The 24,159-nt window shown below is 45.7% G+C and overlaps 1 protein-coding gene across 1 annotated transcript in view; it reads left to right on the forward strand.

The window, feature by feature from the left end:
• ntrk3a (neurotrophic tyrosine kinase, receptor, type 3a) overlaps positions 1-24,159 on the forward strand; it is a 374,839-nt gene that overhangs the window by 291,132 nt on the left and 59,548 nt on the right. The window contains exon 13 of the mRNA XM_056282433.1: positions 11,972-12,160. Coding sequence (XP_056138408.1) covers positions 11,972-12,160 — 189 coding nt within the window. The remainder of the gene's footprint in view (positions 1-11,971; positions 12,161-24,159) is intronic.

Consider the following 24,159-nt stretch of genomic DNA (forward strand, 5'->3'; position numbering starts at 1 on the left):
AGCCGCTGGTCTGCCCAAGCCAGGGTAACGCTCACAAGATGGTTAGCCGGAGCAGGATGGCGGGAACAGGAAAGACGGCTCACTAGGATCTCCCGGGGTCCCAGTGAGCCTAATCTTTTGGCCGCGTAGGACACTCGCTGATCCGGTGTCCCTTAAGACCGCAGTAAAGACAGAGACCTGCCTTGAACCGGGCCTCACGTTCAGCGGGAGTCAGTCGTGTACGCCCAAGCTGCATAGGTTCCTCCTCTGTCACTGTCTGGGAGGAGGAGAGGCTTGCCACAGGGGAAGTGGAGTGCGACGAAGAAGAGCCCCCTTCGGAAGCTCTGGATGGCTGAGAGGTAGAAACGGTTCCCCGTAGACCTCGCTCGCGCCTTCTCTCGCGGAGACGTCCATCGATGCGGATGGCAAGGCTGATAAGGTCGTCGAGTGAGGTAGGATCCTCCCGGGTGGCTAGCTGATCCTTGACGGCATCGCTGAGGCCCCTACGGAAGGTTACCCGAAGTGACTGGTCGTTCCAGCCACTCTCAGCCGCAGCCAGCCTGAACTCGACTGAGTAGTCAGTGACACTGCCACTGCCCTGCTGGATCCTGCTCAATCGGACACCCGGATCCTGACCGTACACTGGATGATGGAATACCTTCCGAAGCTCAGCCACAAAGTCATCGTAGGAAGAGCAGAAACTGGCCCCCATGGACCAGGAAGCAGTGGCCCACTGAGCAGCGCGGCCAGTCAGCAGGTTAGTCACGTAAGCAACTCTTGCAGCATCTGTGGTGAACCCCCTGGAATGGTGGGCGAAGACAAGCTCACACTGCATGATGAACGTGGCACAGGTCTCAAAGTTGCCATCAAAAGGCTTGGGATTGGAGATACTGGGCTCCCGGAAATCCGAAACATAAACGGTAGGATTGTCTAAGGCAACGGCTGCGGGCACTGCTGGAGGAGGGGCGGCCGGAACTGGTGGGACAGCTGGCTGGATGGTGATAGCCGCTGTGAGAGTTTGCAACTGCTTAAGAACCTCCTCTTGTTGGCTCGCGAGCACCGCTTGCTGGGCCGAAAGAGAATCCACCGAAGCCTGGAGGGGTTGCACCTGAGCCCGGAGGCCCTGCATGGCAACAGCGGCCTCTTGTAGTTGCTGGCCGTGGGAGGCTGTAAGCTGAATCTGCTTATAGAGAGCAGCCTGGACAGGATTGGCGTCTGGGTTGTCTGGGTTCATAGTGAGGACGAGTTCGTACTGTTAAGGTTTGTAGAACGAACCCAATAGCGACAACACAAGACAAAGTAAAGCACCAACCTGGCAGGACACGTAGAGGAGAGCCGGCCGGGCCTGGACAGAAGGGGGAGGCGCTTCAGGCGGAACTTGAGAATAGCTTCTTAAAAATGGGAAAACGTAAACTGCCCCCTTAATCCGAAAAGGAAAAAACGTAAACTGCTCCCTTAAAGTCCGAAAGGGAAAAAACGTAAACTGCTCCTTAAAAGTCCGAAAGGGAACAAAAACACAAACTGCTCCTTTAAAGTCCGAAAGGGGAAAAAACACAAACTGCTCCTTTAAGGTAGAAGTCCAACCGAGTAATAAGATCCACAGTGAGAGAGGAGAAATTAGAATATCAAAAACTTGATCTCAACTAGAAAATCACGATGGGAAAATCCAATGGGGAAAACACAAAGAGAGTTCTTCTCCGAACAAGCTCTCAAGGAGAACTGACACAAGGGAATAATCAAACAAGCAAAAACACGGAGAATACTACAATCTGTACTCCACCGGGAGACACAGAAATGTCACAAAACTCGAGACGAAGAATTTACTCACGGGACTGTTCAGGACGAACTCGCGACGAGTTCTGGAAAGCAAACAAACTTATACTAGAGTGGTTAACGAGTAGGTAGGCTGCAGGTGTTTCAGACGCGCCCCTCCCCCCGCTCTCATTGCTGGTTGCCAGGTTGGTCAACAGACCGAGCCCTAACACTGCTACACAAAACACTCACCAAGCTGATGCACGTTCATTAGTTTACATAGCATTCTCAGACAGCAGCTGTATGAAAAAAACAATGCCCCAGATTTTAGAAACTGCCTTATCTGCCCTTTATGTAATCTGTACCGTCTTTTGTTATTATTTTGACAGCTTCAGTACGCAGAGGCTGCTCACCTCGCCTTCATTGCCACAGGACTGTTTACCTCCACGATACATGATATTTGCCTCAAAACATCTATGCTATCATTAAAAAGCCATGAGTAGACAAACTGGATTCTGACATTTCCAACAGATAAAATCAAGTTTATTTGTATTTGTACAGAACAAAATCAGAAGGTTGTCCCGAAGGGCTTTCCAGTCAGTTCAATATACAGCAGTATACGACAGGTTAAGTGTAAAGTACATAAACAGATAAAGTGCGCCGTGTGATTATTCTGATGTGAAACTTGTGAAACAGTCCCGCATGAGAATGAGCAGCTTAAATCGATTCGTGGAAACCTGAATTAGAGCCAAGGATGCTCGCACCAAACTGTTTGCCAGACCCCAAAAATCCAAATCCTAAACAAAATCAAAAGAGGGTTATTAAGAAAAACACTGAATTCAGCAGAAAGCCGTTCCTCACAGCTTAATACATCAATGCGTTTCACAAAACCAGACTGCAGTATAATCTATTGCTACAGTAGCTTCGGTTTTGCGGTGTGTCTTGCTTTTATTTTTAATTTTTTGTTGGTTTTTTTTTGCATAGGGAATTTCAAATTGTGATTAATTATTTGTTGTAGATGAAGCGGAAAACAATGCAAACAAACCCGGGGACACATTAAGCGGACAGCTCCTAACACACTTCACACCTCAGGTTTGATGTTATCATCGAAGTTACGCAAACACACACACACACACACACACACACACACACACACACACACACATAGAGGTATACAAACACATTATATGTCTCCAAAGATAAATTCTTACATGAAGGGATTAACCCTCCAGTGTTCTCGATCTCCTGTTTCTTCTAACGGCATGTTTTTTCTTCCTTTTAATAGAGTGATGAATGATCTCAAATCTCACTCTCTAACTGTGTCCTGGGGTCCAAATACAACACTCAGCTCCTCATTCATGTTTGCATACTATCTTGGGGGGGACACGACGTGAACTTGCATGTCCCCAGAAGGCATTTTATGTAAACAACATGAATGCATTTTAATTAAGATTTGGTCGTTAAAATGTGATGCATGTGTTCACAATGACCGCATGCAATGATTATTAATATGTCAGCTATGCGTCACCATTTGATGATTAACATTTGAATTTAGGTTTAGACTGCAGCTTATTTCTCTTGCAAAGACTGCTTAAACGGACTACATAGAAGTAGAACTGATAGAGAGGGCATTACCTTGCACAGCTTACTTAAAACAAGCTTAAAACATCATGTCAGTCCCCACCCATGATGTGCTGATCAGCTCCCGCAATTAGTTTAACAAAACACTATGAAGCTTTTGCCTGCTTAATATGAGAAGCATGACGACCAATAGGACTTCATCTCATCTCATATCATGTCATCTCATCATCAACCACTTCTCCGGGGTAGGGTCGCGGTGGCAGCAAGCCAAGTAAGGCAATCCAGACGTCCCTCTCCCTAGCAACGCCCTCCAGCTCCTCCTGGGGGATCCCAAGGCATTCCCAGGCCAGATTGGACATGTAGTCCCTCCAGCAAGTTCTGGGTCTACCCCGGGGTCTCCTTCCAGTTGGACGTGCCCAAAAACCTCCAAAGGGAGGCGCCCAGGAGGCATCCTAATCGGATGCCCAAACCACCTCAACTGGCTCCTTTCGACGTGAAGGAGCAGCAGCTCCACCACGAGCTCCCTCCAGATGTCTGAGCTCCTCACCCTATCTCTAAGGCTGAGCCCAGACACCCTACGGAGGAAACTCATTTCAGCTGCTTGTATCCACAATCTTAGCCTTTCGGTCACTACCCAAAGCTCATGACCATAGGTGAAGGTTGGAATGAAGATTGACTGGTAAATTGAGAGCTTTACCTTCTGGCTCTATATTTGCCGATACATTTTGCTAGACCCCCCCCCCCCCCCCACACACACACACACACACACTTTGTGGTGGACACATAGTTCTACAATATGATAGAAGTATGTAGTCATGTAGTCCTCCATCCCTACCCTTGATAGCATGGAGAGAAACTGTCCTTCTCTGTATATCAAGTTAGCCTCTTGAATGTACCAACAACCTTCAAAATAACATTAGATTGATAGGTTTTTGTCTATTTAGTCAGTTTGTTGAAATACATTTCATGCATAAAGGGTAACTATGTGGAACCCACTTGACAACAAGGATGACAAGCACATTAGTCTCTGGCACTGGTGCACACACGCACACACACACCCATGTGCGGTCACACATTCGGGTTGCCACACACACACACACACACACACACACACACACACACACACACACACACACACACACACACAACAGACGCAAAGATTGTTTTAAAGATTTAAGAACAATGCATAAGTGTGATATCAAAGCAGCTTTAATCAATTTATCTGGATACAATGTTTATTGACAGAATAATAATAAACATCACTAAACATTGTATCCAGATGAACTGATTCAACCCTCTTTGATTTTCTTAACCTGGATTATTGAGCATGCATAAAGATATAAGAGTGATAGGTAGCTCTGCCAACAGCCAATTAGGTGATTTATTCAGGTAATAAAGTCTGAATGACTGCCCTTGGAGTCAATGTGGGGCAGATATTCACACCTCAGGCCTATTAGTTGATAAATAGAACTAATAAAGCGTGACTGAAACACTGTGGAGTGAATTGGATGCTGGGAAAATGGGTGGTGTTCTTTCTAAAAATGACCTCCATGGATCACAGTGACCCAGAGGCAGTGTTTATATTGTAAAAGGGGAACCCTCGGTGCTGCTGGGGTCTCTCCGTTCAAATAAAACTAGTCTGGTACATATGCAGAGAATGTAAGTCCCCTTTTAATACAAGGTTCCTCTATCTAGCTATCTATCTGTCTAGTATCTATCTAGCTATCTTGTTATTGATCTATCTATCTGTCTACATATGAGCCAAAAAAAAAGTAACAACTCCCAAACACTTACCTAAAACTTTTATGAAACAAGTTATGTGTGTCTATAGAGATATTTAATTCAATTCATGGTGATTAATGAGCTATTACTGATAATTTTGCCACTGCTGCCTTTCCTACATCCGTTTTTGCTATTGTGCGAAGCGTTCAACTGCTTTGAGAGCATGAAACCTGTTATGATATGTTGGCTTGCAAAAAAAAGCAGCTGTCATGTTACATTTTTCAACATTTGAAAATGATTTTGATCGGCAAAAGGACTCTGGACATGGTAGTTTTTATGTCTGTACCCTTTCTGTTTTCTGTTTAAAAAAAAAGGCATTGGCAATTGGGAAATACCAGAATTTGATAACTGATAGAACTCGCTCATCTCTTCTCAAGGTCTCTTCATCTCTGGTTGTCTCTCTCCTCCTCCTCCAGAAATCCAGCCTTACTATCACAGCTCACATAAATCCCCGCCATCCAGCTAGCCTTGCCTCCCTTTCCCTTGTCCCTCTCTGGCTTATTTCTTATCTTGGGCTGATGTGTTTGAGTCCTGCCCTCCCTCTGTTCCCCTCTCTCCTCTACCCTATCATCGTTATGGTGCAAAGTTAATGTGAGTCAAGCAAAGTGCTATGGTCTTGATGTGTTCCGGTGCACATTTAGCTCTCACTCCTAACGCCCTACTGTACTTCATCCCTCCACCTCAATGCCATACGTCAGTCATTGTACTGCATTAGTGGTTGATGTGTTGCATCACTCTATTCCTCCTTTTTTCCCCCTGTTCCCGTCCCAAGTCTGTCGAACCCCCCCCCCACACACACACACACACGCGCACACACACACATACACACACACACGCACACCCTCCCTCCATCTCACTCCCCTTGTTCTCCGTCAGCTGTGAAGGTTGACTAGGTCAGCCGTATTAACAGGGGGCTGATGTGCCGTGTCACACCAGAGGGTTCTCCACATCTGTGGTTTTCAGTCAGTGTGCTGACACACTAGAGCGGTCTCTCTAGTCCCTCAGATAGTTCTCTATAGACGCATGTGCTGAAATAGAGTTGGGCCACATGGGAAAACTCGAGAGAGAAAAAAAATATCTGGATGAAAATGCGATTACACAGCCATATGAAATAAGCACTTTATCCATTCAACAGGGTGCTATATAACTTGTATTTTTAACCATTATTTTAAACTTTCTCCATTGTCAGCTTTTTTTTATCCTTTTAACGCTTGTGCCTTTTTAAATTGTTTTCTGTTTTGTCATTATTTATTGTGTTGTCTGATGTATGAACCGTGTCAAAGAAGAAGGTCTGTTATATTGTGACAGACAAAGCTTCTTAATTCTTGAGTCTTGAATATGCACCTTTTCAAACTGGCGTATTCGGTCTGATCCCGACTTTAGTGGTTACACCCACATTGAGTTTTGGGCAGATGATGATGATATTACACCTATCTGATGTATTAGCTTACCCCTGCTATGTTTGATTTTATGATGTCTGATACAGTGCTGCTTGTTTTTAACTGTGTTTTGTAAAGTGTCCTTGAGTGCTTTGAAAGGTGCCCATAAAATTCATTATTGTTATTATTGTTATTATTATTATTATTATTATTATTTCTTCCGTGTTTTCAGTTTTACATCCTGTAGAGCCGGGTCCAAACTATGGACCTGAGGCACTATAGGGCAGATGTCACTTGATTGACAGTACTCGTCGTAATATGTGGGCTGTTCCGAGTAGTGCGATCCTCTGGACTACACAGATGTTGATGTTTCCTGGCATACGGTTGGTGAACTTTTCCATTCCCTTCTTCATGAGTCCTAGAGCTCCGATGACCACTGGTGTTGTTTCGGTCTTCATTCCCCACATCCTGTTGATTTCAATCTCCAGGTCTTTGTACTTGGTCAGCTTCTCTGTGACTTTCACTGAGGTGTTTTTTTCAGATGGTATTGCCATGTCAATGAGCATGCACCTCTTTTGCTTCCTGTCCTTGATAACAATGTCGGGCTTGTTGGCTTTTATCTCCCGGTCAGTGTGGATGGGCATGTCCCAGAGGATGGTGACATCATTGTTCTCAGTGACCATTTTTGGCTGATGTTCGTACCACTTCTCAGTCATAATTATAGTAATAATAATAATATTGTTAATGTTGTTATTAGTATGTGATTTATATCAATCCAAAACCCGCTACTTTAAATTAATGGCAAGTCAGAGTTTAACATAATTTTCATAAGATTTGGGCTGTCCTAATCGTTACGGTGCAGCAATTTAAATATTTGGCTGTCACCACTCCTGAATCTCAGACTATAGAAGTATCAAATGTGATTAATTTTGTCATGCTAAAAGTTAAACAATACAGTAAAGGTAGTGTTGTCACAACTCTTGCCAATAATTTGAACTTATTTAGGAACCTTGTTGACAATTCCTACAATGGTACATCATTATTATTTACAACATTCTTCTAACTAGTTGGTGCATGCAGTGTGTGTGTGTGTGTGTGTGTGTGTGTGTGCGTGTGCGTGCGCGTGCGCGTGCGTGCGTGCGTGCGTGCTTGAGACACAGTGTGAATCCCCCCTCTACATAGAGCGTCTCCTTAGTTCACTTCTCTATAGACCGCCTCTCGCCATCCACTCTTCCAAACTGTCCTGGTGGCTGCTCCATCTCCTCTGCCGATCCGGGGAGGGCTGCAGACTACCACATGCCTCCTCCGATACATGTGGAGTTGCCAGCTGCTTCTTTTCACCTGACAGTGAGTAGTTTTGCCAGGGGGGCATAGCGTGCAGGAGGATCACACTATTCTCCCCGAACGGGCGCCCCGACCGACCAAAGGAGGTGCTAGTGCAGCGACCAGGACACATTCCCACATCCGGCTTCCCACCTGCAGACATTGCCAATTGTGTCTGTGGGGACACTTGACCAAGCCAGAAGTAACACAAGGATTCGAACTGGCGATCCCCATGTTGGTAGGCAATGGAATAGACTGCTACGCTACCCGGACGCCCCTGTCTTTGTCTTTCTTAAACATCACGGTTGAACTCCCCGAAATTTTAATTCTCTGTCCGACCTTTTTCTTCTTCCGAACTTTACTTCTAGTTACCCTTCTCCTAGTCTTGCTAGCCAGTCCCTACTTCAAGGAGTATCTCAGATAATGAGGGGTGTTTTTTTTGTTTGTTTTGAAGAAACCACTCGCTATTCTGGTGGGCGGGCCTTGAATGGCAAATATGTTGGTGTTATGGGGAGGTGAGCAATGGAGAATTAAATCTTCCAACAAAGCTCCCTCAAAAAAAATTGTCGACGTTTGTTGACTTTGTGGTTTTATTTATAAAGACCAGAGAAAGAAGCATAATCTCTTCAGAAGTATCGTAGAAGGGCAATATGCTGTAGATGTAGAAGAACTGAATAGGCCCATTAGAGGTAGAGATGCGATAGGTGCTAAATCCCTACAGACAAATTATATTTGAAAAAAAAACAACCCAAAAACAGGCTTTTACTGGGGTCCTTTGGCATACCAGCATGGACACGGTGGTTCAAAGCAAAGTGTGTAATGCATTTTTTTTCACATCTTCGCTGTTGTTGATCGAATGAATCGACCATGCCTTGAAGAGAGTGCGATCAAATTTTTTGCCAGAGATATTCATGCTGAAAAGTCTACAGTTGCTAGGGGGATGTTGAAATCTGTAATACAAGAGGCCTGGAGAAGAAAGGGTGAGACATGTCAGACCAGATCTATGTCGGCAACAATCAGAACTCTGTACAAGTTTCTCACATCCTTTAGGCCAGACCTCCCCTTACCTTACTTATAAAATAGAGTTTGTGTTTTTCTTGCATTGGACTGTACGTGCGTTTGTTTATTGCATAGTTCTTATTGTACATTTGTCTTGATTCTGATAAAATGTGGCTAGCAGCTAAATAGCTAATCTTGTTTATAAATTATGGTTTTTAAGATACGGTGGCACGGTGGCACAGTGGTTAGCGCGGTCGCCTCACAGCAAGAAGGTCCTGGGTTCGAGCCCCGTGGTAGTCCAACCTTGGGGGTCGTCCTCTGGATGGAGTTTGCATGTTCTCCCCGTATCTGTGTGCGTTTCCTCCGGGGGCTCTGGTTTCCTCCCACAGTCCAAAGACATGTGGATCAGGTGAATTGGCCGTACTAATTGTCCCTTTGTACTTGGTCAGCTTCTCTGTGACTTTCACTGAGGTGTGTGTGTGTGTGGGTCGGCTCTGTGATGGCCTGTCCAGTGTGTCTCCCTGCCTGCCGTCCAATGACTGCTGGGATAGGCTCCAGCATCCCCGTGACCCTGAGAGCAGGATAAGCAGTTTGGATAATGGATGGATGGATGGATGACGTTTTAAGATGATATATCCTAAATGGTGGCCCTCAAATTATGTATCATTTATTTAGCATCATCAGCATAATGCCTCAAAAAGATTACATAAGGACAGCTGATTCTGAGTGTCAGAAACAATCTGGAGGAGTCTGAACAGTTGCATTTACATTGAGATGTGCTGCTGAAAGAAAAAACAAGAACTTCACAAGGTTAGGAATCAAAGTGCTGCTGTCAGAACTCGCATAAAAGAAAAAAAATCCCTTCTGATTATGGGTTTTATATATGACCATAAATCACCAGTTGCAGTTAAGCAGGAACACACTGTGTAGGAGTTTTGTCTGTGTTAGATATACACTCACTGGCCACTTTATTAGGTACACCTTGCTAGTACCGGGTTGGACCCCCTTTTGCCTTCAGAACTGCCTTAATCCTTCGTGGCATAGATTCAACAAGGTACTGGAAACATTCCTCAGAGAGTTTGGTCCATATTGACATGATAGCAGCATGCAGTTACTGCAGATTTGTCGGCTGCACATCCATGATGCGAATCTTCCGGTCCACCACATCCCAAAGGTGCTCTATTGGATTGAGATCTGGTGACTGTGGAGGCCATTTGAGTACAGTGAACTCATTGTCATGTTCAAGAAACCAGTCTGAGATGATTCGAGCTTTATGACATGGCACGTTATCCTGCTGGAAGTAGCCATCAGAAGATGGGAACACTGTGGTCATAAAGGGATGGACATGGTCAGCAACAATACTCAGGTAGGCTGTGGCGTTGACACGATGCTCAATTGGTACTAAGGGGCCCAAAGTGTGCCAAGAAAATATCCCCCACACCATTACACCACCACCACCAGCCTGAACCGTTGACACAAGGCAGGATGGATCCATGCTTTCATGTTGTTGACGCCAAATTCTGACCCTACCACCCGAATGTCGCAGCAGAAATCGAGACTCATCAGACCAGGCAACGTTTTTCCAATCTTCTATTGTCCAATTTTGGTGAGCCTGTGCGAACTGTAGCCTCAGTTTCCTGTTCTTAGCTGACAGGAGTGGCACCCGGTGTGGTCTTCTGCTGCTGTAGCCCATCTGCCTCAAGGTTCGACGTGTTGTGCGTTCAAAGATGCTCTTCTGCATACCTCGGTTGTAATGAGTGGTTATTTGAGTTACTGTTGCCTTTCTATCAGCTCGAACCAGTCTGGCCATTCTCCCCCGACCTCTGGCATCAACAAGGCATTTTCGCCCACAGAACTGCCGCTCACTGGATATTTTCTCTTTTTCGGACCATTCTCTGTAAACCCTAGAGATGGTTGTGCGTGAAAATCCCAGTAGATCAGCAGTTTCTGAAATACTCAGACCAGCCCGTCTCGCACCAACAACCATGCCACGTTCAAAGTCACTTAAATCACCTTTCTTCCCCATTCTGATGCTGGGTTTGAACTGCAGCAGATCGTCTTGACCATGTCTACATGCCTAAATGCATTGAGTTGCTGCCATGTGATTGGCTGATTAGAAATTTGCGTTAACGAGCAGTGGGACAGGTGTGCCCAATAAAGTGGCTGGTGAGTGTAGGTCCGCTTTGAACGTTTAACAAGTTTGTATGCATGTTTCACAGACCCATCTGTGCTTAGGAACATTTGGTGTATTAGGCCTATTGTTTTTGTGTTGGAGAATAAGGGCACTAAAATTGGAGGACACAGATATAATGGCTGGATGACTTGTAATTAACCAACTGACTTAACACTTGTGAAATTAATGAATCTACTACTACTACTACTACTTTCGGCTGCTCCCGTTAGGGGTCGCCACAGCAGATCATCTATTTCCATCTCTTCCTGTCCTCTGCATCTTCCTCTGTCACACCAGCCACCTACATGTCCTCCCTCACCACATCCATAAACCTCCTCTTTGGCCTTCCTCTTTTCCTCTCCCCTGGCAGCTCCATATTCAGCATCCGTCTCCCAATATACCCAGCATCTCTCCTCCACACATGTTGCACACTCGTGAAATGAATGAATATCACCGAGAAATTAGTTGAATGAAAAAATAATTGGCTGACTAAGTAATTTACTGGCTGACTCACTGGCGGACTGATTGGCCAACGGAACAACTAATGGTGTGGCTGGCTAATTAACAGTCTGGATAATTGGTTGATTTAAAAGTGGACTGACTCAACAGCTGACTTACTGAGTTGCTAAATAATTAATTCACTGACTGAATAAATAGGTGGTGAGCAGTTTGTGTGGATGAATGGCTGGCTAGCTGCTTGGATATAAGGATAATTTGCTTGTTGGCAGACTGACAGACTGAGTACCCAAGTGACCAACTAATTAACAAAGGAACTGTTCAAGTTTCAAGCAGGTCAATTTTCCAGGTGGGTTTTCCAGCCGTAGACCTACTGCTTTGAAGAAAAGATGCTAGTATTTTTCAGTCCTGTCTTAAAACTACACAAAACTCCAACTTCTCTATTCACTATTTCTTTTTCTCATCCATTCCCTTCCTATTTGAACTTCCTAACCACCCTAACCAACCATCTTTCCTGCTTTCCTCCACTTGCTGTGTGGCTCTCTAGGTCCAGTAGCAGTGATAAGTGGTGAGGAGGATTCTGCCAGCCCTCTCCATCATGTAAACCATGGGATAATCAGCCCCTGTACCCTGGACGCTGGCTCAGATGCCGTGGTGATTGGGATGACCAGGATACCAGTCATTGAAAACCCACAGTACTTCAGGCACGGACACAACTGTAACAAACCCGCCACCTGTAAGTACAGAACTCAAGGCACCTTCATTCACACACACACACACACACACACACACACACGCATATATGTGTGTGTGTGTGTGTGTGTGTGTGTGTGTGTGTGTGTGTGTGTGTGTGTGTGTGTATGTATGTATATGTATGTGTGTGTGTCTATATATATATATATATATATAACTTTGTTAAAAGAAACACTCAATGATAGGGAAAGTGCTCAACAAATAAGGAGCAAAATAATCCAGTAAGTCAAGTAAATTCTGTATGAGAGAGTACAAGCCTGTTTCATGCTATAAGCAATCATCAGCTCCAGTGAGTTAAATAAATTCTTATATATAATCCAGTTAGTCAAGTAAATTCTTCATGAAACAGTACACATCTGTTTCATGCCATAAGTAATCATCAGCTGTCAAAGACTCACTGGATTATTTGACTCCTTATTTGTTGAGCACTTTCCCTACTATTGAGTGTTTCTTTTAACAAAGTTTTATATATATATATATATATATATATATATATATATATATATATATATATATATATATATATATAACACACTCACTGGCCACTTTATTAGGTACACCTTGCTAGTACCGGGTTGGACCCCCTTTTGCCTTCAGAACTGCCTTAATCCTTCGTGGCATAGATTCAACAAGGTACTGGAAACATTCCTCAGAGAGTTTGGTCCATATTGATATGATAGCAGCACGCACTTGCTGCAGATTTGTCGGCTGCACATCCATGATGCGAATCTCCCGGTCCACCACATCCCAAAGGTGCTCTATTGGATTGAGATCTGGTGACTGTGGAGGCCATTCGAGTACAGTGAACTCATTGTCATGTTCAAGAAACCAGACTGAGATGATTCGAGCTTTATGACATGGCGCGTTATCCTGCTGGAAGTAGCCATCAGAAGATAGGAACACTGTGGTCATAAAGGGATGGACATGGTCAACAACAATACTCAGGTAGGCTGTGGCGTTGACACGATGCTCAATTGGTACTAAGGGGCCCAAAATGTGCCAAGAAAATATCCCCCACACCATTACACCACCACCACCAGCCTGAACCGTTGATACAAGGCAGGATGGATCCATGCTTTCATGTTGTTGATGCCAAATTCTGACCCTACCATCCGAATGTCGCAGCAGAAATCGAGACTCATCAGACCAGGCAACGTTTTTCCAATCTTCTATTGTCCAATTTTGGTGAGCCTGTGCGAATTGTAGCCTCAGTTTCCTGTTCTTAGCTGACAGGAGTGGCACCCGGTGTGGTCTTCTGCTGCTGTAGCCCATCTGCCTCAAGGTTCGACGTGTTGTGCGTTCAGAGATGCTCTTCTGCATACCTCGGTTGTAATGAGTGGTTACATTTCACGTACTCCAAAATGGCTGAGAGGGTTATTGCATTGTGACATCATCCACAATAGCTCGCTGGAAAAAAGAAAAACGATGGAGGTGCATTCCCCGTGCCAATCCCGGACAATATGACCCCCTGTGGTCATATGTCCTCCCACCGACCCCGTATTGGCACGCCCACCGGAAGCGCTATTCCTCTTTCCATCTCCAACTAAATGAGATCGGTCGATGGCTGTTTCTCTCTCGCTGGGACTAAGAGGAAAACTGCAAATACGCAAGTAATCTAGTGATATACTGGTATATTAGATACTAACTTATAGTTAGCTTACCTTTTATCGCCAAGATGTTCGTTAATCCGGTCGATGTGGCCGGATTCTACGCTTGGTGCGGGTGTGTTAAACCGGCGACGCTCCAATGGGACCCCCATCCGGACTGTGTCTCCCATATCCCGCATGTTCACTACACGGGCTACTTGAGGGATGTAGACCGTAATGAGATCGACTGCAATTTCTGTAAAACCATCAGAGGGTCGGGGCGCCAAAGGTGGGCTGCCCTGTACCGTCAAAGATGGGGACTTGCAGATCCCTTCGCACCTGCTAACGAGGCGGCTAGCATGGTGCTACCTAGCTATAGCCATGGGGCGGAGGCTAGCAACATCCCTCCGATGCTTCCTAGCTACAGTCACGAGACGGCGGCTAGCATTAGCATCCCTCCGGAGCCAGAGGCTATCCCACCATCCGGGATAGTTAGAGAGGACTGGATCAATGAGATCCTATCTCTCCCTGGTGAATCCGTGGCATGTTATTCGGCGGGTGCGGTACCCGAGGATTCACTGCCTGAGGAAGTAGACGATCAGGGCGTGGAAGACGGCCAGCCAAGTTCGTCTCAACCAAACAAAGATGGCGACGCCATGCAACGTGGGTCCGAAACATTCCTCGCCAGTTCCCGCGATCTGTTCGCGCGAGCGGTCAAGTCTGCCGACATCGTTACCGAGCCCGGCAATCCTCAAGATCCGGTGGTAGCCGATTTTCCACGAATTGCAGAGAGGGTCAGGGACTCCACTCTACCACCTTATCCTCACATCGAACGAGCGTTTAAGCGGGCGGAGGTGGATCCGCTACTTAAATCGTCCTCAAAGTTCAGTCAGAAGGGGGTTGACGTCTTAGCAGTCGAGGTTAGGAACCTCAACTACAAAGACTGGAAAATTCCGCAACCAGAGAGGGACGTTTTATTGTTCAACCCTAACACCAAGGTGGGGTCTCGCGATACTCCCAAACACCCTTCGCAGTGGGGCCAACAGGTGGATCGTTACGCGTGTGATGCATGGCACGCCAGTACACGCGAAGCTGGACTCGTCTCAACGGCTGGGATGATAACGGCGTACATGCGCAAGCTCTGCAGCCTATCAAACGTCGAGCAAAGCAATGCCGCCATCGCTACAGCAGGTATCGACGGGGCCGAGTTCGGTGACGTAGTGGCCAGCGAAGCAGGTTGTGAGTACATCTTGGAAATGGAACCCATAACTTACTCCCCACCCCTAAGCCCGCGGTGGGCACAGGGCAGGGGGACAAGCCTGCGCGCAAGCAGAAATGGAGAGAGACTTATCCAAAAAGAGGTGATAAAGTGGGGCGCGGGCGTGGACAGGGCTCACGTCCAAACTCCCAGTCTTCCACAGATCCAGCGGCCAAGGCGGCCAAGCCGGACAGCACAGACACTTCCAAGAAGGGAGCTGCCAAGTGACGTGTTTCGGCAGGATGTTACGACCCACACCAACAGACTGATTCCAGAGCCGTCTCCGGCGATATAGACGCTTGTTCAGGGGACACAGCGTGCGCAGGGCTAAACACTGCGCCTTTTATTTTGGTTTCTGATGCACAGTCTACTTGTTCTATTCCAAAGGTTGTGAATGTGAATAAAGGTTTTTATGTTGGTGATGATGGTGATTGCGTTTTAAAAGGTTTGAAACGCAAGTCTGATCGTCTGTCTGAATCTTTAGGTAAAGATGATGATAACAATGTAATAACATCCCTGCTGGAAATATTGGATGATAATGACATGAGCGCAAATGAGCCCCTGGGAGGGGACTATGATGCGACAATGTTTAGTCTCTCTGATGGGTCAAATGGTAATTTGGAAAGGTTCAAAACGCCAATTCTCCCATCTGGGTCTCCTTTACAAGGACGAAGCCCCCCCATGGATGCAGGGCATGGCGGGCGGGGCTTCCCCAGACCCTTTACGCGCAACTTATGCGCGCTACCTGAACAGCAAGGTACAGGAGGCAACGAGACCTCTGTCACGCATGTTACACAGGTGGAAGGAATTGGTCCCGACGGCTTCTGTTTTGGATCAGATAGCCCACGGACACCAAATCCTTTTCGAGAACGGTATTGTACCCCCGTACTTGGGAATAGTGCATACGGAACCGGGGTCGGTGGCCGAAGCACAAATCCTAGACAACGATCTCACAGAGTTACTCTCGAAAGGGGCAATCACGGTGGTTCCTGCCCTAGAAAGAGAAGACGGGTTTTACAGCCGTTACTTTCTGGTCCCGAAGAAGGATGGGTGCGTGCGCCCAATCCTAGATTTGAAACCCTTCAACAAGTATGTAGAGAAGGTCAGTTTCAAAATGCTATGCACACCGGTTCTGCTGTCAATGGTGACACAGTCCGATTGGCTAACTTCGGTCGACCTAAAAGATGCTTTCTATCATTGTCCGATTGCGGAAAGACACAGAAAGTATCTTCGGTTCTGTTACCGGGGTCAGTGTTACCAGTACACATGCCTCCCGTTCGGATATTGCCTCTCTCCTCTGACATTCACAAGGTGTGTGAAAGCAGCGCTCGGAGTGTTGATGCGCAAAGGTATGCGCTTGGCATGGTTCCTAGACGACCTGTTGGTGTTGGCCCGGTCGCCGGAACAAGCAATACTCCATACTCAGGAGTTGATGGAATTCATGGAGTACATGGGTTTCACTATCAACATAAAGAAGAGCGTGCCATGGCCTTCGTGCCAGGCAACGTATCTGGGTCTGAGTTTGGATACGGTATCCATGCGCGCAACCCTTACGCAAGAGAGATGGCATTCCACCAGGACCACGTTAGCAAATTTCGTCCCGGGGACATATGTCACTTATCGGATGATCAGGAGGCTGCTGGGCCTTCTGGCATCGGCTCACCAAGTTGTTCCTTTAGGTCTGTTGTTCATGAGGAGACTGCAATTGTGGTTCGCAGTTCACTTCTTGAAATACGGCAACGAACGCCGGTACAACAACCATCTTATCCTGGTCCCGCGCGTGGTAGCGCAGGACCTAGACCACTGCAACAGAGCCTGCGTGGACATGTCTGGGGTCCCTATGGGCCCCAGGGGACCCGAGGTAACGATTAATACGGATGCGTCCCTCTCGGGTTGGGGGGCCATCCTTGGCTACAAAACAGCGCGAGGAGTGTGGCCGTCTGGGGAGAAGGTCCACATCCACGCGCGCGAGACGGAGACGATTTGGCTGGCTATCCAGCATTTCGCTCAGGATCTCGTAGGCCGTCACATACTGATAATCACAGACAGCATGACGGCCAAGGCCTACATCAACCGCCAAGGCGGTATGAAGTCCAAGCGTTGCAGAGAGTTGGCCATGCAAATTTGGATTTGGGTCAACAGCAACGCGCTATCAATCAGGGCGCTTCATGTTCCTGGGAAGGACAATGAAGCAGCGGACATCCTCTCGAGAGGCGGCCCGCATGCGGACAATTGGAGCCTCAACCCAGCCATAGTGGCTATGATCTGGGAGAGGTTCGGGGTAGCTCAAGTGGATCTGTTCGCATCGAAACTCAATTACAAGTGCCCTCGTTGGTACTCGATGCTCCCGCCCAACCTAGCGCCGTTGGGGGTCAACGCGCTTGGACTAGATCCATGGCCCGAGGAGATGCTTTACGCATTCGCCCCGCGCAGGTGCCTCCTAGACCTGGTGGTCAAGTTCGAGCGCACAGGGGGTCGGTTAGTTCTCGTGGCCCCGTACGAACCGAGCACCCCGTGGTTTCCGCGAATAGTGCCGTGGATAGTAGGCGAGCGGTTCGACGTCCCGGAGTGGGCGGACGTGCTCACGCAAGCAGGAGGGCTGCTACGGGAGGGCCCCTGGATAGGAGGCTCCCGATTAGCGGCGTGGATGCTTACAAAGCCAGACTCTTAACTATGGGACTTAGTGCGCAAGTGATTCGTGTCATCTTAGCGGCGCGTAAAGACTCCCCATATTCCAGGTACCAGGGGTACTGGAATAGATTTGACCAATTTTGCGCTGAACGCGACATGGACCCTTTGTCAGTAGGGATTGGCCCTATACTGACTTTTGTGGAGGTCTGTAGGAGTGATAGACTATGGTCTTTCTCCTCGGTCAAAGTCTGTGTATCGGCTCTCACGTTCTTCCGGGGGGAAGATCGAGGGTAGCACGGTTTTCACGCACCCGCTCATGACGCAGTACCTGTTGGGTGCTAAGAAGCTCTCAGCTAAGGAGCTTACGAGAGCTGAAACTTGGGATGCTTCCCTTGTTCTGCGCGCACTAGAGAAAGATCCCTTTGAACCCATGTCTACGGCAGACATGCGTTATGTCTCGGCTAAGCTGGCTGTGCTCTTGGCACTTACCACCGCAGCGAGGGGTTGTGAGCTCACTGCACTCACCATCAAGAGGATGGTGTTTTCTGGTGATCTGATGGTCACGCTCTTTACAGACCCCAGCTTCGTGCCCAAAACTGTGTCTGTCCTGACGAGTAGAGCCCCGGTGGTGATACACGCGTTTCATCCGTCACCGGTGACTAGGGATGAGAAACGCTTGCACCTCTCGTGTCCTGTACGGGCTTTACGCATTTACATGCGGCGCACAGCAGATATTCGTAGGTCTGACAGGCTGCTGTTGACCTACAGAGTGAGCAAACCAGGTTATGCCCTTTCCACCCAGAGGCTAGCACACTGGCTGGTGGATGGTATTACGGAGGCGTATACCAAAGCGGGTAAAACAGCTCCTAAGCTGAAAGCGCATTCTACCCGAGGGACTGCTACGTCGATAGCTGTGTTGTCAGGTATCGACTGGGAGGTCATCCGCCAGGCAGCGGTTTGGAGTGGTGAGACCACTTTCTTACGGCATTATTACCGGCACGTTAAGGTGCGGTCGGTTGCCGACCCTGTTCTGGAGCAGGCCTCTTAGGATGCTCTCATCAGAACGCGTACCCCTTCCCACCAGGGGTTTGAAGGGTTAATTGGACGGCTAGGGAACGGAGGCAGGAATCCTGTCGTTGTTCAATGCAATAACCCTCTCAGCCATTTTGGAGTACGTGAAATGTAACTTTGGGTTCGCGACGCGAACCCTAGTTATATGAACAACGACAAAATGGCTGAGAATAGAGCCGTTCTCCTCCTACCCGGGCCACAGGTGTGGTGCTCATTTAGTTGGAGATGGTTCGACTTACAAAGAGGAATAGCGCTTCCGGTGGGCGTGCCAATACGGGGTCGGTGGGAGGACATATGACCACAGGGGGTCATATTGTCCGGGATTGGCACGGGGAATGCACCTCCATCGTTTTTCTTTTTTCCAGCGAGCTATTGTGGATGATGTCACAATGCAATAACCCTCTTAGCCATTTTGTCGTTGTTCATATAACTAGGGTTCGCGTTGTGAACCCAAAGTTATTTGAGTTACTGTTGCCTTTCTATCAGCTCAAACCAGTCTGGCCATTCTCCTCTGACCTCTGGCATCAACAAGGCATTTTCGCCCACAGAACTGCCACTCACTGGATATTTTCTCTTTTTCGGACCATTCTCTGTAAACCCTAGAGATGGTTGTGCGTGAAAATCCCAGTAGATCAGCAGTTTCTGAAATACTCAGACCAGCCCATCTGGCACCAACAACCATGCCACGTTCAAAGTCACTTAAATCACCTTTCTTCCCCATTCTGATGCTCGGTTTGAACTGCAGCAGATCGTCTTGACCATGTCTACAGGCCTAAATGCATTGAGTTGCTGCCATGTGATTGGCTGATTAGAAATTTGCGTTAACGAGCCGTTGGACAGGTGTGCCTAATAAAGTGGCTGGTGAGTGTATATATATATATATATATATATATATATATATATATATATATATATATATATATATATATATATATATATCTGTGATAGCGTGGCGGCCTGTCCAGGGTGTCTCCCCGCCTGCTGTCGAATGACTGCTGGAATAGGCTCCAGCAGCCTCCCTATGACTCTGAGAGCAGGATAAGCATTTTTATGATAATGGATGGATGAATGGATATATATATATATATATATATATATATATATATATATATATATATATATATATATATATATATACACACACACAGTTCATCCGGAAAGTATTCACACCCCTTCACAAGTCTTCTTGGGTATGAAGCTACAAGCTTGGCACACCTATATTTGGGGTATTTCTCCCATTCTTCTCTGCAGATCCTCTTGAGCTCTGTAAGGTTAGATGGGGAGCGTCGCTGCACAGCTGTTTTCAGGTCTTTCCAGAGATGTTCAATGGGGTTCAAGTCTGGGCTCTGGCTGGGCCACTCAAGGACAATCACAGACTTGTCCCGAAGCCACTCCTTCATTGTCTTGGCTGTGTGCTTAGGGTCATTGTCGTGTTGAAAGGTAAACCTTCACCCCGGTCTGAGGTCCTGAGCACTCTGGAGCAGGTTTTCATCAAGGATCTTTCTGTACTTTGCTCCATTCATCTTTCCCTCGATCCTGACTAGTCTCCCAGTTCCTGCCGCTGAAGAATATCCCCACAGCATGATGCTGCCACCACCATGCTTCACTGTAGGGATGGTATTAGCGAGGTGATGAGAGATGCCTGGTTTTTTCTCCAGATGTAACGTTTGGCATTCAGGCCAAAGAGTTCAATCTTGGTTTCATCAGACCAGAGAATCTTGTTTCTCATGGTCCGAGAGTCCTATAGGTGCTTTATGGCAAACTCCAAGCGGGCTGTCATGGTCCTTTTACTGAGCAGAGGCTTCTGTCTGGCCACTCTACCATAAAGGCCTGATTGGTGGAGTGCTGCAGAGATGGTTGACCTTCTGGAAAGTTCTCCCATCTCCACAGAGGAATGCTGGAGCTCTGTCAGAGTGACCATTGGGTTCTTGGTCACCTCCCTGACCAAGGCCCTTCTCCCCCGATTGCTCAGTTTGCCTGGGCGGCCAGCTCTAGGAAGAGTCCTGGTGGATCCAAACTTCTTCCATTTATGAATGATGGAGACCACTGTGCTCTTCGGGACCTTCAAAGCTGTAGAATTTTTGTTGTACCCTTCCCCAGATCTGTGCCTCGATACAATCCTGTCTCGGAGGTCCAAAGACAATTCCTTTGACTTCGTGGCTTGGTTTCTGCTCTGACATGCACTGTCAACAGTGGGACCTTATATAGACAGGTGTGTGCCTTTCCAAATCATGTCCGATCAATTGAATTTACTACAGGTGGACTCCAATCAAGATGTAGAAACATCTCAAGGATGATCAGTGGAAACAGGATGAACCTGAGCTCAATTTTGAGTGTCATAGCAAAAGGTGTGAATACTTATGTACATGCAATATTTCAGTTTTTTATTTTTAATAAATTTGCAAAAATTTCTACAAAACCTTTTTCACTTTGTCATTATGGGGTATTGTGTGTAGATTGATGAGAAAAAAGAGGAATTTAATCAATTTTGGAATAAGGCTGTAACATAACAAAATGTGGGGAAAGTGAAGGGGTGTGACTACTTTCTGGATGCACTGTGTGTGTATATATATATATATATATATATATATAGTGGTTATTTTTCCAAAACCGTCAATGGTGTTGTAAGTGCTCAAATAATGAGGAGCCGAATATCAACACGGATACAGGAAAAAAGTTTTAATGCATTGCAGTACAGGCTTGTTTTGTGCATCTCGCACTCATCAGCTTTTTTTCCTGTATCTGTGTTTATATATATATATAAATCTTATAAACATATAATAAAATTGTTGATGTCAGAAATATAATTCCGCAATTAACTGATTCTGAAGCCTGGTTCTGAAGACAAAACAATAAATAAATAAATAAATAAATAAATAAATAAATAAATAAATAAATAAATACACCTTCAGCGGTGTTGTCGTCAACCTAAAGTTTAACCACTCATTAGGGCGCTACCTTTGCGCTGGGTCTAAATTGAAGGAAATTAAGATGGCAAAGTCAAAATTTGGTGTTAATGTTTTTTTTATAAAAAAAAAAAAGAATCATTAAAACAAAACGACCTGATAGGGAACTATGTTATCTAACTTTCACATACTTCCAACTACTGTATCTGTCATGGTGAGGCTTGTTGGAGGGGTAGCCACACTCCAACCCTGCAAAAGACAATTACTTTGTTAGCTAAAAGTGTGGCGTATAAAAATAATACAATCATGTAAGTACTCATTTTGAACCCAGCTCGGGTACAACATTATCAGAGACTTCCTTTAGCATTGGTATTAAGATGCTTATGAAAGCTCATCTAAAAACTTCAAACCTGAGGATTTAAATGCAAACAAAAGTATCTTTTAATATGTTTGGAATATTTAAAACAACAGCTAATCTGCAAATATCCAAACCATAAATCAATTTCACTTATTTTTGTGGTTACTATTAATTGGGACATTCCTGGAAAATAATTGTGACACAGCTTTTTGTGTCTTACAGTAGTAGCCACATGTGATAAAATAAGGTAGGGAGCAGCGAGTTTAAAGATCAAGTGATTTTTTTGGTTGTTAATAGGCCAATTTGGCAGATCATGACCAAGCTTGTTGAGGACCTTTATCATCAGGTACTACAACAATGCTCTTCATCCATTTGGCATGGAGGCCTATGGGTATGCAGGCTTTCTGTGCAACCCAGCACTAAATAGTGTCACAACCAGACAGGTGAGTGCTAGTTAGTGAAATCAGTAGGTGTAGTGCTAGAAATAAGAAAACCTGCTGACACATGTTCTTCCATGCCACATGGGTGAATACTACTGTGCTGCAACATAAATAACTAAAACACTTTTTGTTTGTCAGTGGGAAGGATTGGTTAAACACCAATACAATTGCCGGTACCGTAGATTTGAATTAGTTAAAAACTATGATCTACAGGACTGCATCTTAAATGCAAGGGGTACAAAGTAAAAAAAACAACTGTTTCCTCATACTTATTTGGATAATGAATATTCCAATCTCACCCCTTTCATGGTCTTTATGCATTGTCGTTGTCCACAATGTGTCCACTTTGGGATTGGATCTTCATTTCTCCAGCATGCAGGTGGGTGGCTGGAAGTCAGCAAACCTTTAAAAAAGGAGCATGAAGGGTATATTCAGGGTTTGCATCCAAAGATTATTCTAATAAATACAGAAACATAATCTCCGTATCAAAAAGACATGCATGTTAGGGTTAATAACTGTGCCCCTGACCAAGGCAATGGAAAGAAGAAGTGGAGTTGGTCCTCGGGTGCTGCAGCTGCCCACTGCTCCTATACAACAGGATAGGTTAAATGCAGAAGATAAATTCATTGTAAGAATATAATTCGTTGTAACAATAAAATGCCAAAATAAAGTGGCTTTCTGAAATGTAATCTCAATGTGTAATGTCGGCACGGGTGTAGGACACACCCTAATATAACCATCGTGTATTACCAGGTGAAATGGCAAAGAACAATATCCTATATTAAACCATATCCTACATTGAATTCATATTTAAAATGTAATTTGAATGTATTAAAATTTATTATAAAATGAAATGGTGACATAAAATATTTTAATTTTAATGAAAATAGGGGGACAAAAAGTGATTTATTCGTGCTGGCTGACAGCTGCATGGCACTATCCATGGTGATTATTCTGAATTCTCGTGCGGTGAATGTCTGTTCTCACTTAGCTGAAACACTTCTTCCTTTCCTGATTAAGTGAGGGTAGATAATGATATTCTAATGGCATAGTTGGCACCTTCTCTCCCCCAAATGTGAACACACTGTACAGATTGCATTTACACCTGGCTGACTCTGCCCGAGAGCCGATCACAATGCGAGCAAGACCACCTCCGAATGTGGTCTGGCAGATTCGATCACATTCTGCTCTCAGTGTGTGCTGGGAGCACTTACATCTTGTATTAACATGCATTTTCCCTTATCCAGATTAGATATCCATTTACAAATCAGGTGGCAGTGCCATGTACAAATGGGGCTGTAGAGACAACCAGGTATGCATAGTATGTTTGCATTAATGAGAAATTGCTGCCCACATGGTAGAAATATTAACAAGGTTGCCATCCACTCAGACTTATTAAATACATGTACAATGCTCTCCCACCAGCCATCCCTCCATTCTCTTATCTATATATGAGGGAACGAGTCACTGTAGTAGCATTTACAGTCTCTGCAAATATGATTGCATCAAACAAGACTTGTTTATGGAAAAAAAGGACAGGTGCCATGTTTGTGTTTGATTAGCAATTGACAGACGCGCCCCCTTTTCACCTACCAATCTGCCCCTCGTATAAAAAGAGAAGAAGAAAAAATAGATCACAATGTGCATACATTGCAAACTGCAAGAATGCATACAAATTCCACACATATAAATGCAAAGGGTGTGATCAGATTTTCTCATTGTCCAGCTGTCA

This window comes from Lampris incognitus, chromosome 6, assembly GCF_029633865.1.
Source record: "Lampris incognitus isolate fLamInc1 chromosome 6, fLamInc1.hap2, whole genome shotgun sequence".
NCBI lineage: Eukaryota > Metazoa > Chordata > Actinopteri > Lampriformes > Lampridae > Lampris > Lampris incognitus.